At 38.6% G+C, this 14,936-nt stretch overlaps 1 protein-coding gene across 1 annotated transcript; it reads right to left on the bottom strand.

The window, feature by feature from the left end:
* Positions 1 to 658: 658 nt before the first annotated feature.
* On the bottom strand, positions 659 to 14,448 carry CLSPN (claspin). The gene is made up of 24 exons (XM_009895620.1): positions 14,440 to 14,448; positions 13,433 to 13,860; positions 12,759 to 12,939; positions 12,305 to 12,394; positions 11,996 to 12,068; positions 11,531 to 11,639; positions 10,324 to 10,880; positions 9,141 to 9,332; positions 8,116 to 8,300; positions 7,369 to 7,571; positions 6,988 to 7,052; positions 6,375 to 6,580; positions 5,882 to 6,042; positions 5,559 to 5,785; positions 5,222 to 5,333; positions 4,450 to 4,531; positions 4,037 to 4,131; positions 3,295 to 3,459; positions 3,079 to 3,200; positions 2,677 to 2,804; positions 2,066 to 2,171; positions 1,314 to 1,396; positions 982 to 1,143; positions 659 to 772 (listed from the first exon to the last, which is right to left on the bottom strand). The coding sequence occupies exons 1-24, from the start codon at positions 14,446 to 14,448 to the stop codon at positions 659 to 661; spliced, it is 3,855 nt and encodes a 1,284-aa protein (XP_009893922.1).
* Positions 14,449 to 14,936: the final 488 nt, after the last annotated feature.

The raw sequence follows: 14,936 nt of genomic DNA, 5'->3' as shown, positions 1-14,936 counted from the left end.
CACGTGTAAGAATGTAAACAGTAATAAAAACTTGGAAAGAAACCCTCACCATACTGCCTCATAAAGACTGGGACCTTTCTTACAAGTATACATTTCAAATATAAATTAGAGCTTCTTAAAATGTCAAGCTAATAAATGCTTAACATCAGAGAAAATAAGCCATTGCAGGAAGCCACAGCTACCTCCTACTGCAAGTGTAAACAACGTATCTCCTGCCACAGTTAACACTGCTTTCTTCTTACCCAAAACTGCAGAAATACCTCCTTCACCTGTGCCTCAAGCTAACTGCAGCATTTCTGCGTCACACCTGTCACATGAACGGTATTTTCAGATGGAACTGATACCACTGAACACGTGAGAGTCTGTGAGGACAGTATACGGTAGTGTAAGTTTCCTTAATGCTTGTGTAAGACCGAGCCAGCCCTTCAATCCAAACCAAGCACGGGTTTTGTGCTCTCCTTTGCCACGGAGCACCGAGAACAAACAAAGGGGAATAAACAAGACCATTTCCTGGAAATTACTGGAACTTGTGAATTAAATGGCAGCAGGAGAGCATACGGCAATTTGTTTACCTTCCTGACGATTGCTGGCAGATTTGCAAAACAAACCGCAACCGGCAAAGAGAAGAGATACAACCTCTGGCCCTGAACAGAAACATTCAGCTCTCCAAGTACTGGAATATGCTTCGGCTTTGACTTGTGTCCTCTGTGCTCTCTACCCTGGGCCGTTTGGCCAGAGAGGTTATTACTGCAGTAGGACCTCTTTTCTTCACCTACAGGGGAGGAGGACACATTAGAATATACATAATCTCCAAAAAGTTTAAGTTCTAAATCATCAGAGAGCTATTTGGTGTGAGAGCACATACTAGGGCAACACAGAGAATATTTAAAACAGCAGTGCTCTAAACTGCTTGGCAGTGCTTAGTGCCTGTACGCTTAAATAATCTACACAATTGGCAGCACATTTCACGCCAATCTTTACCTGAAGTTTTGACTTCTCCTTTGCCTCTTCACTCTTCTCTGGGGAAAGTGTATGAAAGACAAAATTCCTTGAATTTCGAGGTGCGTTTGGATTAAGATCTGACATTGCTGCTAGTTTCTGAAGGACAGCTTTAGGTCTGTTCAAGAGAGACCCATTTTTTATCTGAAGAACAAAGAAATGCTGTGTTAAACCACTCACACAAAGAAGACAGCTCTTTTAGTGGGTTCCTCCCTGCCACAGCAGCCAGAGGTGGCCGGAATCCAGGCTCAGCTGACTTTGCTGCGTTCTACAGGTGCAGTGTGGAAATACCATCGTTCAGGACCGTTACCAACCTGGGGGGCACTGGCAGGTCTGAATGTTTCAAACGGGTTCCGGGGTAACAGTGTCGTGTCTTGTACCACTACTGCTGGGCTTGCTAGCAGAGACACAGAGGAAAACGTCAGTTTCTCAACTTCATTCGAAAGAATATAATTTTATATCAGCTGAAGAACTTAGAATTGATAATAGTAAAAACTGTAGGAGAAAAAAAAAAAATCTGCATCGAATTATACTATGAGCCACACAACTGATGGATGACTGGCACTTAGTTCTATCAGTTAGAAGGGAAAATTTAGTTTTGAAACAGCTTTGCACACTTGGGAGTCATGTTTTTGCCACAACCAAGGAAAACAAATTTAATTTCACTCCATTACATAGTTTTTCCATAAGTCACAGATATTTCAAGAAAACTGCTAGGCTGAATGTCACAGTCTACTCTGTGACTGAAAGGCAAGCAATGAAGAATAAAAGACTAAACAAAGATGTAGAGGAATTTATTTCCACTCTACAAAATTTTTTTCAAGTAGCAGCATCCTATTTTATTAGGTAAATACCCACAATTATCATCAGCCTTGCAGTTGCATGTTTTCAATGTTTTTATACCTTTAGCTTTTCAAGTTCTGGAAGACATGAGCTCAGACTGGTCTATGAAAACTAGACACTCGAGTTTTCTGATAGGTGAAATGCTGCACTGGAGAGCACGAGTGATGGAAGTTAAACTTTCTTTCTCTTATTTGATTGCCAATTCAATAAAACATAAGCTTACCTTTCTTCTGTAGGGACTTAGCAGTTACTTTTTTTGCTAGCTTCATGAATTGGCTATCTTCATCAATTTCTTCCTCCTCTTCCTCCTGCTCTTCATTTTTTTCTTTCTGTAGCAGAGAGAAGACACTTTGTAAAACTGAAGAAGTTCATCCTAAGAATGAACGTTTCATTCAGTATTTTAAGTAGATCAAGTCTTTTCATTATGTAAATTAATATATTCATTTTTATTTACTTTCTACTGTAAAAGTTTATTGCCCTTTCTTAGTTACTTTATCATCCTCATTCTATTAATGAACTGCAAACACGTAACATCACATTCAGCTGGCAAATCTGACCTAGTACGGAAACTTCTAGAACCTGAAGTTACACTTCCAGCATAAGAGACTTGCTCCAGCTTTGAAGCTGACTATTTCAGAACATGGTTGTTTTGCCCCTCCCTTCTGAATTCTCTGTACCATACTTGTAGAGAGAAAGAGCAAAATTCATGATGAAAAACAAAGATACATTTATGAATGGTATTTTTTCCAGAGTTTAAGTTTAAGAACTAACAATTTCACATCTAGCAACGGTACAGAAAAAGACTGAGTAAGATGCGTTTCTTGAAGCTAATACCTGCTCACGAAGCCATTGTTCTCGTTCAAAGCGCTCTTTCCTCCATTTTGCTTCTGTCTCATCAAACTGTTCATTTTCATCATCATTATCTGAATCTCTCTGAAATAAGTCAATCTGTGAAGCATAATCTAGACAAAGGGGAAAAAAATAGCTATCAATTTCAAAAGAGGCATAAAATAGTTGGATTAGTAAAAAAAAAAAAAAAACACCACCAAACAACCAGAACCCCACATCAAACAAAAAAAACCCCACAAAACAAAACCAAAACCAGAACCCCCCAACCCAATTTAGTTCTGAAAGACTTTATTTATTTCTGAAGGACTACTGAGTGCTATTTCACACGCACACACGCTCTCTTTCTAGTCTTTCACCCCCTCTATTAACTCTGGATCAGAAAGGCACCTATGTTTTTCCATCTGAATCTCCTCATTCTGCCAGGGCCATCACTATGCAGGTCACCATCAATGAGGTATCTCTCCTGGTACAAGCGTAACTGACGCTTGTCGTCATCCAGCATTGCCTTCCTATCACCGCAGAAGAAAGGGAGGAGGTTAGACCAGATGATATCCCAGAGCCCCGACTTCACACACATAAATATATGCTAATACTGTCACTGACATGTGTAATTTCTGTATTTGATTTTCTAATTCCACTTCATTAGGGAGTTCCTCATCAATAATCTCTTCTTCGTATTCATTCAGGTCTTCACCATCATATTCATCCTCACTTCCCACATCACTCCCTGACAGCTCTGCCTCATCTTCCATGAAATCCTGCAGTTTTCTATAAAACAACATTAAGACAGTTCAGTTTGGTAAACCAATAATAATCACACAACTCTTCTGAAAGCAAGATTTATCTTTTGACATGAAATCAACACATATCCTAAATGAGAAACTACGATTCATCTTTAATTTTTGAAAAGACTAAGACCTGAGTTCTTGCACATTTACATACACAGCCTGCCAACATGCAACACCCCAAATTATTGTCGTCCACCAGATTCCTCGCTGGTTGCCTACCAACTGTGATGGCAACAGTGACTGTCAACTAGATGTTTTACTTACAAGAACAAATAAAGACATGCAGAATGACAGCAATACTCTTGCACCCCTTTTTTTTGCATCACTTTCATCGTGGCCTTTTGATTTCCATCTATAATGATAATTTTAACTGAAATCCTCTATAACCCACCAGCAACATAGTTAAACTCGTGTGACAGCATCAAAGCAAAAAACCAGCCAGAGCCAATACCATATAAAGCTACTAATGCCAGGGAGGGAATAAGTATACACTATATTTCTAGTGCTATTAATATTCCATTCTGCCTGGCAATTAAGATACAAAAAGATGTACTTACAGTTTTTTCTTCAAGCCCTGTCTATGTCTCAGCAGTTCTTCTTCTTCATCGCTCACTTCTGCTTCTTCAGCATCACTATCTCCACTTTTTTCATCCTATCAAAGAGAAAGTTTTCAGAAATTAAGGAGTTTCTGAAAGTGGATTGCTTTGTAATGACAGCTTCTTCCATTCTTCAATCAATAAACACAGGCTAAAACACCAGAGATTTTTCAGAGGATTTGCTATGCTAAGATGCTTTATCCAGTGTATAATAATATTTAGGAGACGTTTTAAATGATCCAAACATTGCTCTTAAAAATGTTTCAGTAGCTTGTTATGGAAACAGTGATATTTTGCATTGATGGTTATATTAACAAAAACCTAAGTAGATAAATGGAATCCTCTTGCAGTTGCCTTGCTCCATCAGTTCGTACCTCTTCACTATCAAAGGCGTTGTCATCTGTTAAAAGCTGAAAATCACCAAGTTCTTCTTGCTCCTCCTCATCTTCCTCTTCCCTAGGAGAAAAGTAAATGAAAGAAATACACGTTTTCACTTCACCTCCAATGATGGCTTCGCAATAATTAAAGGCAAAATTTCAACCCCCACATCAGCTGGTCTCAGGCAATTACCTGTGAGTGCTCAGAGTGCTACAGTCTCTCAAGAGCATTTAGCTCTAAATGCCCAAAATCCCCACGAGCATTGACGCTTTAAGACCCTCGCTTGCAGAAACTGTGGGACAAGTACTAATTTCTGAGTTTGTTTCCCTCTAAAATTCTTCTTGGATCCCTCTACCATTCCCATTTGTTAAGCCTCATTATCCTTTTGTCGGGCAGCCACACACCTTTCTAGTTTAGTCACTGGAAAAAATGAAAGTGTCCAACTTACATTGGGTTATGGTTCCCGTAGTTTGCCAACAGCCCAGATCAGAACCCAAAAGTCCTACATTCTAACAATCTTTTCTCAGTTTGATGAAAGTCCTTCAACACTTCTTTCACTATCAGTGAAAGACAAAGAAGAATTTCCCTTCACAGTAGCTGTGGGAAACAATGTATGTTGCTGATTTAGAGGGACTGCTTTATCTCCAAAACAGACCTCACTTTGTTTACAGCATTTTGAATTGGCATCAAGTAAGAAAACACATCAAGAGTGAAACAAGACAACCACCACTGTAAGCTTCTGTAAATTTTAGGAAGAACGATGCTAACCTGTCTGTGGGAAAGGAGCCTGAACAAAGCGCTAGAGCTTCTGCCATTGGATCTTCTATGTCACTGTCTTTTTCTGCCTTGGAAGATACCGAAGATGCCCATGTTGGAGAACCTGCTATAAAAAGTAGTAAGATGGCACCTTATTAGACAGATACAGTTCTATTCTTAAAATGTCAGAGAGCATCCTAGAAATTACAGTGAGCATGCTCCCACAAAGAGCTCTCAGAAGTCTCGGAAGTTCCACGTTCTGCATTAGTGCACAGAATTAAAGGGTACCTTAGCATAAAGCTTATAAATCAAGTAACCAGCAAAGCTGAAAACAGAATTCAGGACATACTCTGAGACACAAATTTTCCTGAGCAAAGATTGAGCAATTCTTCCATGTTCTGCTTTTTGTTGCTGCTGGTATTTGGCACATGTTCAGCTTGACTGCTAAACTGTCCAGAACACAAGTCCAGTAATTCATCCATATTGGCATCCATTGCGTTCTCATCCATACTAGCCAGAGTCAGCTGATGCTTTGAGGACTGGTATTTATTTCTATGTTGTCCAACATTCAAGAACCTGAAAGAAAGTCTGTAGTTAGAAAAATCTTGCCAGTCTAGATGTCCTATTTCTGTTAAAGGGCACAAAATGTCATCCTTTACACCTATCACTTACCCATCTGCATCAAGCAGCTGGCTCTGAGTGTCATCTTCCAGGGAAAATTGAAACTGTGACTCCCCAGCCCCTGGAAATAAACTCTTAGGCTCAGGAGAGGCATTATACAGGTCCTGGGAATCTTCTATGGGAAGAGATGGCTCAGACGTCTTTCCTGAGCTCTATTAAAAGAATGTAAAACATACAAGTTAGAGTTCACTGACATCAGATGTTGTGTAGCTCATATAAGTATGCTTAAAAAAAAATAATGTACATATTTTAGATGTTTTAGAATATAAGTTTTTATAATGTAATTTTTATCCATTCCAATGTGGAGACATTTTCAACTCCAGGGACAGTTTGCTTTTCTGAAATCTTACACTCATAAAAGCATTTCACCAGATGCCTTCTTCTGATATTACTTTTTTGATAGATATGACAGTCAGGATAAAATACATTTATTTACTACCTTTTGTGTCAATATATGATGGGAACAGGACTAAGAGGCCCTTACCTTGGAAGCAGAGCTGATAAAGCTTGTTTTGAAAAAACCTGGAGAAGGTGACCTGAAACCTCCTGCTGCAGACAAAAAGTTCCCTCCACGTGACATCTGTTTGTTACAGGGCTGATACGATGGAATCATGGAGCCAATCAACTCAAAGCTGCTGTTATGGCTATTCTCTTTTGCTAGTGTTGGCAGAGAAAATGAATCATCATCCTCTGAAAAGAAAACAAATATTTAAATACAGTGCTTAACAACTTTTTTCTGTTGGTGATCCAGTAAAACCTCAAGATACTATTTTGCAACACCATCACCTTGCTAAAAATTCATTATTCTGTGCTCACGTTGGATTTCCTTCCGTATGGAGGATGCACGTTGCACTTTTTCACTGAATTTCATCTTGATTTCTGACTGTTTTAGTATTTTTCTGGTATCATTTTGAACTTTATTTTCCTCTAGTTCTTTCAAGCTCTCCCATTTCTTTCATCAGCCTAAACTTTTATAATCACACTGTATAACTATACAACTCATGAGGTAACAAAAGTATTGAATACCAATCCCAAATAAAACTTATACGTGTGCCATGTGAAAAAATATGCTAGCTACAATAATAGTTCTACTTTACCTAACTTAGTAGGTCCTTTGTCTGCAGCTTCTTCCATTTCAAGTTTCTCATCAGGAAGAGAATATCTGCAATTCATGAAATAAAATGTATTTACTAATATAGACAAGATGAATTACTGTTGTCTGTCAAGCCTAGTTGCAAAAAAAAAAAAAGAAGGCAACACAAAAATATATCTAGTACACTTTAAGAAACAAATTATTCCGCTAAACAACAATTATAGTCATTAAGAGTATTTTTTTCTGTCTTGTTCTAGTAGTTATATGTGAATTCATATATTTTTTTCTTTAAAAAACTTAAAAAAGCACTTTAATCAAAACACCTACGTTTATTGATCAAATTTTAAATTGCTCAGGCACCATTTTTAAAGCTTGGTTCATTTACCCCATTTTGGAGGAGCTGTCCTTAAAAAGCATCAATGTAGACTCTGTTGAAGGTGGTTTGAGAACAGAATCACAGTGCACAGATTTCTCCAGCTTTTCTCCATCAACTGATTCTTTGTCAGTTTCTTTATCACCATCTTCAACCTGTTTCTCTTCTATGTCTTCGTTATCTTCCTCTGCTTCATCCAGCAGAAATTCCACATTCTAAAACACATCCCCAAACACAGCAGAGCGATGGTGATCACTGCTTTGCTCCATCAACTTCCTCACATACTTTTCAAGAAAATGTTTTAACATGCAGAGAATGAAGCAGCGTGACATTTACAGTTCGTACACGCACCTACTCCTCTGAGACAACTGGCATAGAGGTGCTCGAAGCAGCCAAGCTATGCTGATCCTTTTTAGAAAGGAAAGGCCACGGCAAACCCTACCCCAGATTGGGCAGCTGACCTCCGTCTGTCCCCTACTAGCAATGAGTCAAGGATGTATAAAAAGAGAAAGTGGCACCAGAATCATTTATACACTTACATTTGTTTCAGTATTGTTTAGACAAATAAAGAAAATACTAATACATTCAGTTTTAGACAATCCAAACCCTGAACATGCCAACTGTAGCAATTTTTTAGCTTCTAGGAAGAATTCTTGGCAATTTCCCTAATATTAATAGTGTCCAAAAGTCTCATTTCATCGGGGAGGGGCAGCAGAATCGAGAAGCTGACTAAATGGTGTAAAAACATTGCATACAGACCTCATGATTGCCTTCTTCCTCTTCCTCCGACTCATCTGTCATTTCTTCCTCCTCCTCCTCCTCTTCTTCCTCCAACATGTCCTCATTATCCAGTTTAAACAGTGCTTGCCGCTTTTGGCGTTCCTCAGTCCTGCGGAGTTTCATGGCCTCCTGGAGTTTAGCCTTCAGCGCTTGTAGCTTTTCACCTGGATAGAAAGGAATAAATTAATAGATTAGATGTACCACAGTAAATCCTTAACTTTATTGCCTTCAAGCATCCAGTCTACACACATAAAAAGGGCATTTAAAAAAATTACTTGGTTTTAAATGTTTTTATGAATTGATCTGCCAGCTATAAGAGCTAGAGCAGTGTGTTTCAATGATCTCAATTTAGAGAGACCTCACAATCTCATGAATTACCAAGATTCCTCATTATCCATAAACGCCACCGGTGCAGCACTCTGCATAAGAATCGGGTCTGTCTCGCCACTGCATCTTTTGGGAACAAGAGCATCCATTTGCCATGGGCAGATGTGCTATAGCACAAGAAATAATTAAGAGCAGCTAAAAATAATGTCTGCCCATAGAACCAGCCAAACAATCTACTTCTGGTAATGGATGTTATGGGAAAGTCCCATTCCACATGTATTTTTGTTTGCAAATGCATAAAATTCTATTAGAAACTGCAGTGTAGAAATAAGGAAGCATGAGAGATGCTTCCCTAATGGTAATAGTTCACAAGAAGTCTGAGAGTTACACTCAGAGGGCTGATGGAAAACAACAGTGAGGATATACGGTTATACAGATTTTGGTACAGACGGGGAGAAATCCAGAGAACCAGCCGCAAAGATCTGTCTGAGGCTGCCCTACACTGGCCAGTGCTATTTAAGAGATCTTTCAAGATTCTTTTTTAAACCAGGGCTATGCACTAGAGGGAACATACATACTAGTTCTACAGATGAAGATCCCTTCATCTGTATTTCATACGGCAGCATTGGGAAAGAGGGAATGAGAGACAAAAACCCCATCACTTCTCCCAAACCGACCTGGCTTCATGTGGACTGTTTCATCCAGGCTCTCTGCAGCTAATACTGCTGGTACCACATCTGCTTTCAGTTCCTCTTTTCCTTCAGATGTCGTCTCCTTGCGAATAATGTTCATGTTTATGGTCCGTTCAACTTTGGATTTTGATGTTTTAAGAGTGTGCTTCAAGAAACGGGCTTTCAAGGCTTCTAATTCTTTAAATACACATTAATTACATTTCAAAATGCTAATTTAATTAATTTGATAGCACTTAAAAGCATCGAGTGTTGTATCAAGAGTAGAAATTGAGATTATTTTTTCAAGGAAGTCAGTTAAAAACTCTAACCCTTTAATATTTTAATGTTTGCAAAACCATTCTATTTGACTAACAAAACATTACAGTATATTTTGCTCTAACTTGTACTTGATATTAGCTAATATTAAATTACCTTACTATTAACTACGACCTCAGTTCACTTCCAGTCTAGCCTTCCAGCCACCAGGCTTCTCTAAATTTCTGCTAACACAGATATCTAAAACCAGACTGATGGCTGACGAAAGCACTGTTTCTTGGCAGAGGTCAGTTTCCTGCATGCACAGAAGTAGCATCCAATCCAGACATCTTAATATCTTCTAATACATAACAAATTTAATGGAATTATAGAATTGCCTAACCATTTCCAATCTTTCTGTGAAACAAGGTCAGCTATTAAATATTGATTAACAGATGTTCAAATTCCAGTACCTAAAGACACTCAAAACATTCTTGCTACAGAAGTATATTTTTGCTTGCTATCCAGCCTTGCCTTTTAACAAAATCCATGGTGAACACTCTGGAACACAGGCCAGTTTTGTTTCCAGATAATTACTGCATGCCTCATTTTGAATCAACTTGAGGAAAGCGCTTCCATGTGCTTTAAGTACCAACATAATTTGTAACAGCAAAATGGAAATAAATCATTCATCATTAAATAGTTATCACTGAGCATTCCTTCAAGCTTTCAAATATTAAGGACTCAGAACTTCCCTTTTAAACATCAGCTGAAAGAAAAGGAATGCCAACATCAAGGAAAGCATGTGTACTGTTACATGAATGTGCCTGACTGTTCTATCACCTAAACATTTCTCAGAGATTTTCCAGTCCAAGTCAGCTTAACTCTGCTTACTTGGACAGATATGGCAGGATTGCAACAATAAAAGTGATACCTTTATTTGAATCAGATTCATCCAGGTTTATAAAGGATTCGCTGCCCGAGCAGATCCTTGGCTTGATGGACAGGTCTATTCCCAGTTCACGAAGTTTATCCAACTTGGACTTCCTCACTTTTTCAGGCTGTGCCCCCAATCCAGGCCGCAATTGTTGATTGAGTTTTTCAAATTCTAAGTCTGGTGCCGTTTCATTTCTTTGCTGAAGGGCATCTCCTCCAACTGCGATAGGAATTTCATTCTCTTTTTGTTCACTACAGTCAGTGCTTAGGCAGTTAGAGCGCTGCTCTTCTCCTGTGTTATTATCAGTTGTCACAGTCCCAGTTGTATGAGGATCATCACTGTCCTGCCCGCGCTTTTCAGCACAGTCTTCTGTCAAGTTCTTCCCTATATCAGCAAGAGGCTCGTTCACAGTAGTATCAACATCTCTGCCAAGGCTTGTTTCTGGTTCGTTAGCTGCTGGTTGATCACCTTCCATTTGCCTATCTTTGCAATCCATGCTCAAGTTCTTGGTGTCTGCAGATTCTTCATTTAGGGATAGCTGGTATTTAGTGGACCTAACAATGGCAGAAAGAAGTATCTCACCCACGGCTATTGTGAAAGGGGAGAAGAGCTTGGGAATAAACTCAGAGAGAAACAAACCCTTTTCTAATTATTGTCATAAATGTGTAGGAAGACGTGAAGGACAGAAGCCTGGAAAACTTCATTTTGAGGAAATAAGGAAAGAGTTTGTACTAGTTAGTTACATTATCACAGTAACAAATTCCTGAGAGATTTTGTGAATACAGTAGCTTAAGTATTTTACTACACATTACTCAAAAGAAGAAATAGTCCAAGTGAAATGTTGTAGTCCAGTCTAAACCAAATTAAAGTAACTTTGCATAAGCACGTTACTTCATCTGGAGTTACTACTAGGCCCTGATTACTTCAGCAGTACGACTGTGCTAAGAGTGCAGCATTGCCTTATGTTAACACTCCTAATTTCCAGGTGTTCATGTAATTAAAAAAGTCTAAGAAGTTTCTTAATAAAATGTTCCAGCCAAAGCAACAGCTAAAATTAAATCAGAAAAAAAGCTGTGACTGCACACAGAGCAGGTGTGTACGTCATACAACGCCTATAGCATGCAAAAGTCTGGTTATCCTCAAAAGCAAAGCTGAGATGTCCTCAAAATTTATGAAAATATACAAGGAAGGTTTAAGTCCTTACTTCAGCAATGCCATGGCATTTCCTTGACATACTGGTCGAGGTCGACGCTTGAAGAAGTCATGAATGCTTTTGGTCTCAGGCACGTGATATGGGAGAGACACAGATGATTCTAGCAGAGAAAGGAGGTGAAAGAAAATTTAAAAACTCATCCAAGGCATTTATTTGATATCTCTGAAATTCAAAGAAGCTTGACACAAGTATTTTGCAGCAAAGAAAGGTGACTAGGCACAAACAACACAGTTTAAACTTGAATACAGCAAACTGCTGTTTGGGAGAGAGTTCCAACAGCAACAGTCTTGAAGACCAAATTTGCAACGTGTCCATGGATTCATTAGGAAATTAACTGTGATGTTAATACCAGAATGGCAAGATCAGTTTCAATTCTACTACGTGCCTATCATCAATTTCTCCCCTGAATTTCTTAACATTTTATAGCCCTCTACATACAAAGAATTCAAGTTTTACCTCTAATAAGTCGTTGGGTCTCACTATGTAGCTGTTTAATGGCTTCTTTACCTAACCTTGCTGCTTTCCGCTCCTTCAGGAAAGGAAAGAAAAGAAAGGCTTCTGAAGTCAGAAAACAAAATACAGGATTCTATCAATACTTTCTAAATAGCTTATTTTTCTCTTTCAAACAGAAAGAAATCAGAATAAAGCAGCCAGTTAAAAAAGATTAAAAATAGTAAATCAACGAAAACATTGGACAGTGTGCATACAAAAAGACACTTGAGTCAACACAACAAATAACGGAGAGCTTTAAAAAGAATACTTCACCTTCCTTTTTGGTTCTTTTAATACAGCTTCCTCGTTCTCATCATCAAACACATGTTTGTAGCCTTCACCCTCAGAAAATCGTTCTTTGTTCTACAGTGCATAAGAAGAGATTCACTTATTTGTCTAGATACACAGGCACTACCAAAGACAAACAAGTAAAAAGTAAAAAATAATTGTACAGAATCATCAGTGGTCATCAAAACCAGTAAGTATTCTCATAAACCAACATAAATGCCACATAATACTTATGGTAGATTTGCAAAGCTTCTGCCATAGCATTATATTTATAACTTTCCAGGACAACATCCCTCCATCGTTAAGAATAAAAAGCAGAGGACTGTTCTCTCCCCTGTCACAGCAGTAGAAGTGCACCATTGTCAAAAAGTGTCATACATGCTCAAGTACAATACTTCCCACTAATAACGAATAATCTTGTACCACTATCAAATGTTACCTTATAGTTTTTTATTTTGTTTTTCACTGCCGCTCGTATTGATTCTATTGACTCATCATCCACAGGAGGGCAATCATTTTCCTCTTCTAAGCCATTATCAAAAAGTTCTTTGTCATCAAGAAGACATCCACTGTCATTAAAAGGATACCTCTCAGCACCATCCACCTGCTTGCCATAAGAATAAAGTATTTGTGTAATTCATTTCAGAAGGTCCCCTTCAGTTCTTTGACATTAATTTAAGATTATTGTCAAAAGGTCTTGATGAAAGAACTTATAAAAAGTACATGCCATCTTCAATCTAGCATCTTTTGTGTCCTGTAAGTCAGTCATATTCACTTCACAGCCCTGCAAAGTTGATAAGGTAATTCATGGAGCAATGTTCCCTATGTCTATGATAAGTACGGAATTTCAATAATTACTGAAGACCAAAATGGCTCAGATAGAATAAATTAATGCTTGAAATATGCTTTTTATAAATAGCAACAATATGCAAACTCCCAAGCAGCCATTTATTTAGACTGGATTTCCAATTTAAAAGGAGCTCAAAACTTCTTCCAGCAACAAGCACAGCAATGTAGAGAAAAGCTGAAATACCAAAGCAGTTTGTGCATGTAACAAACCCCCAACGAACCCCAAAAACTCAAAGAATTTCTGCCAAAATATATACCTCTGCTCTAGGCTTCTTCTCTTTTTTCAGATGTTTAATGGACTCAATTCTTCTCTCTCTCTCCTTTCTTCTTCTTGATTTTCCTACAGCTTTTTTTGCCGTCTCTTCTTCTAAATCCTGTTTATGTTTTCTGTACTTTTTCCCTGATTTTAGGGGTCTCTCCTCTTCCAACTCATTCTCAGGCAAGCCAGACTTTCCACTTGTTTCAAGGTTTTCAATCTGCAAATGGTCACCAGTGTCACTGTCATCACTATCTAGCAGGCCTTGGCAAATTCGATGAGATCTCTTGTTCTTCTGGGCAGTCATGTTTTCTTTTTCCTCTCCGTTTTCCTTTCCTCCACCCAGAGTATCGTCCTGCACATCCTCTCCATCTTCACTTTCACTGTCCTGAAGCACCTTCTTGCTTTTTGATTTTTTACGTACAAAAATCTCTTCCTCTGAATCTGACAAAATATATTAAAACAAAAGACATGATGGAAAGGCGAGGAAAATTCCACAAGTTAATTAACAAACAATCAGTTAAACACAAAGTTACACATCTGTTAAGTTTCAGAGATGTCAACATCTATAGCAAATCAGCTTGAACTCAAGTTTCCAAAATCCACTTCTCCCTGTAGTGCAGTATGTAATTGACCCAAATTGAGGTCCTAAACTCTAAAAAAAGGCAAAGCTGAAAAACCTTCACTGATAATTAGTGACTTGCCTTGAAACAGAAACAAAACCCACGGTAACTAACTAAATAAGTACATAGGTTAAACAAATCATAACAAGAAAGGAAGTAAGCAATTAAGACACATCCCATTTACTATTTTCCTTTCTGTACCTCAAAAAATGCTTTTCAGAGATTTACAGGTGTCTGCCCACATTCTGAGCAGAAAAAAAGTGGCAGTTTGGATTCATACAGGTCAAGCAATGACAACTTCCAACTTCCTAAAGAGCTATGTGTAACAAAAATGAAAAATGCACCACTGAAGGCAGCGACCGCCAGGCACGGCTCAGGGGAACGTGACCGACCTCCGCCATCCAGGGACACCGTCCCCTTGCTGAAGTGACCCGGAGAGGCTGTCTCACAGCTGCCCTGCCCGCTGTCAGAGTCACTATCGAGGGTCTTCTGCAAGTCTGAATTCAAATCTTCCAATGGAAACTACAAAGGAAAATAAAATGTCCTTACTGTGCGGAATGCCGTTTATGCAGTAACAACTCCTAGAGTCTAACTTCATTCAGGAACTTTGGCTAACCCCTGACACACCATTATATACACGTACATTGCCATTATATTTTAAGAATTAATTGGTATTTTCATGAAGGGGACCACATCAACTTTTATTAGTATGTAGATATGTTGAAGGTGAGCTTGCACACACACAAGAGAATCGACGCACTGGCTGACCGTCGCTAATTATCACTTGAAACCATTGGAATGAAAAGGATAACTTCATTCTCCCACAACCGCATTTCACCTGAATTAATTCAATCACAGAACGCGGTACGGCCCGCCCGGAGCGCCCTTC

The sequence above is a fragment of the Charadrius vociferus genome, unplaced genomic scaffold (assembly GCF_000708025.1).
Source record: "Charadrius vociferus isolate BGI_N301 unplaced genomic scaffold, ASM70802v2 scaffold812, whole genome shotgun sequence".
Classification (NCBI taxonomy): domain Eukaryota; kingdom Metazoa; phylum Chordata; class Aves; order Charadriiformes; family Charadriidae; genus Charadrius; species Charadrius vociferus.
The sequence above is the reverse complement of the archived record's forward strand: the minus strand, read 5'-3'. Positions and strand labels throughout refer to the sequence as shown.

Coding starts and splice junctions, on each gene's coding strand:
- CLSPN (XM_009895620.1), bottom strand. Junction 6,581..6,987: donor CAAAGGACCTACTAAGTTAG/GTAAAGTAGAAC, acceptor TTTTCTTTTCAG/AGGATGATGATTCATTTTCT. Junction 773..981: donor AGGAGAAGTCAAAACTTCAG/GTAAAGATTGGC, acceptor CCTCCCCTGTAG/GTGAAGAAAAGAGGTCCTAC.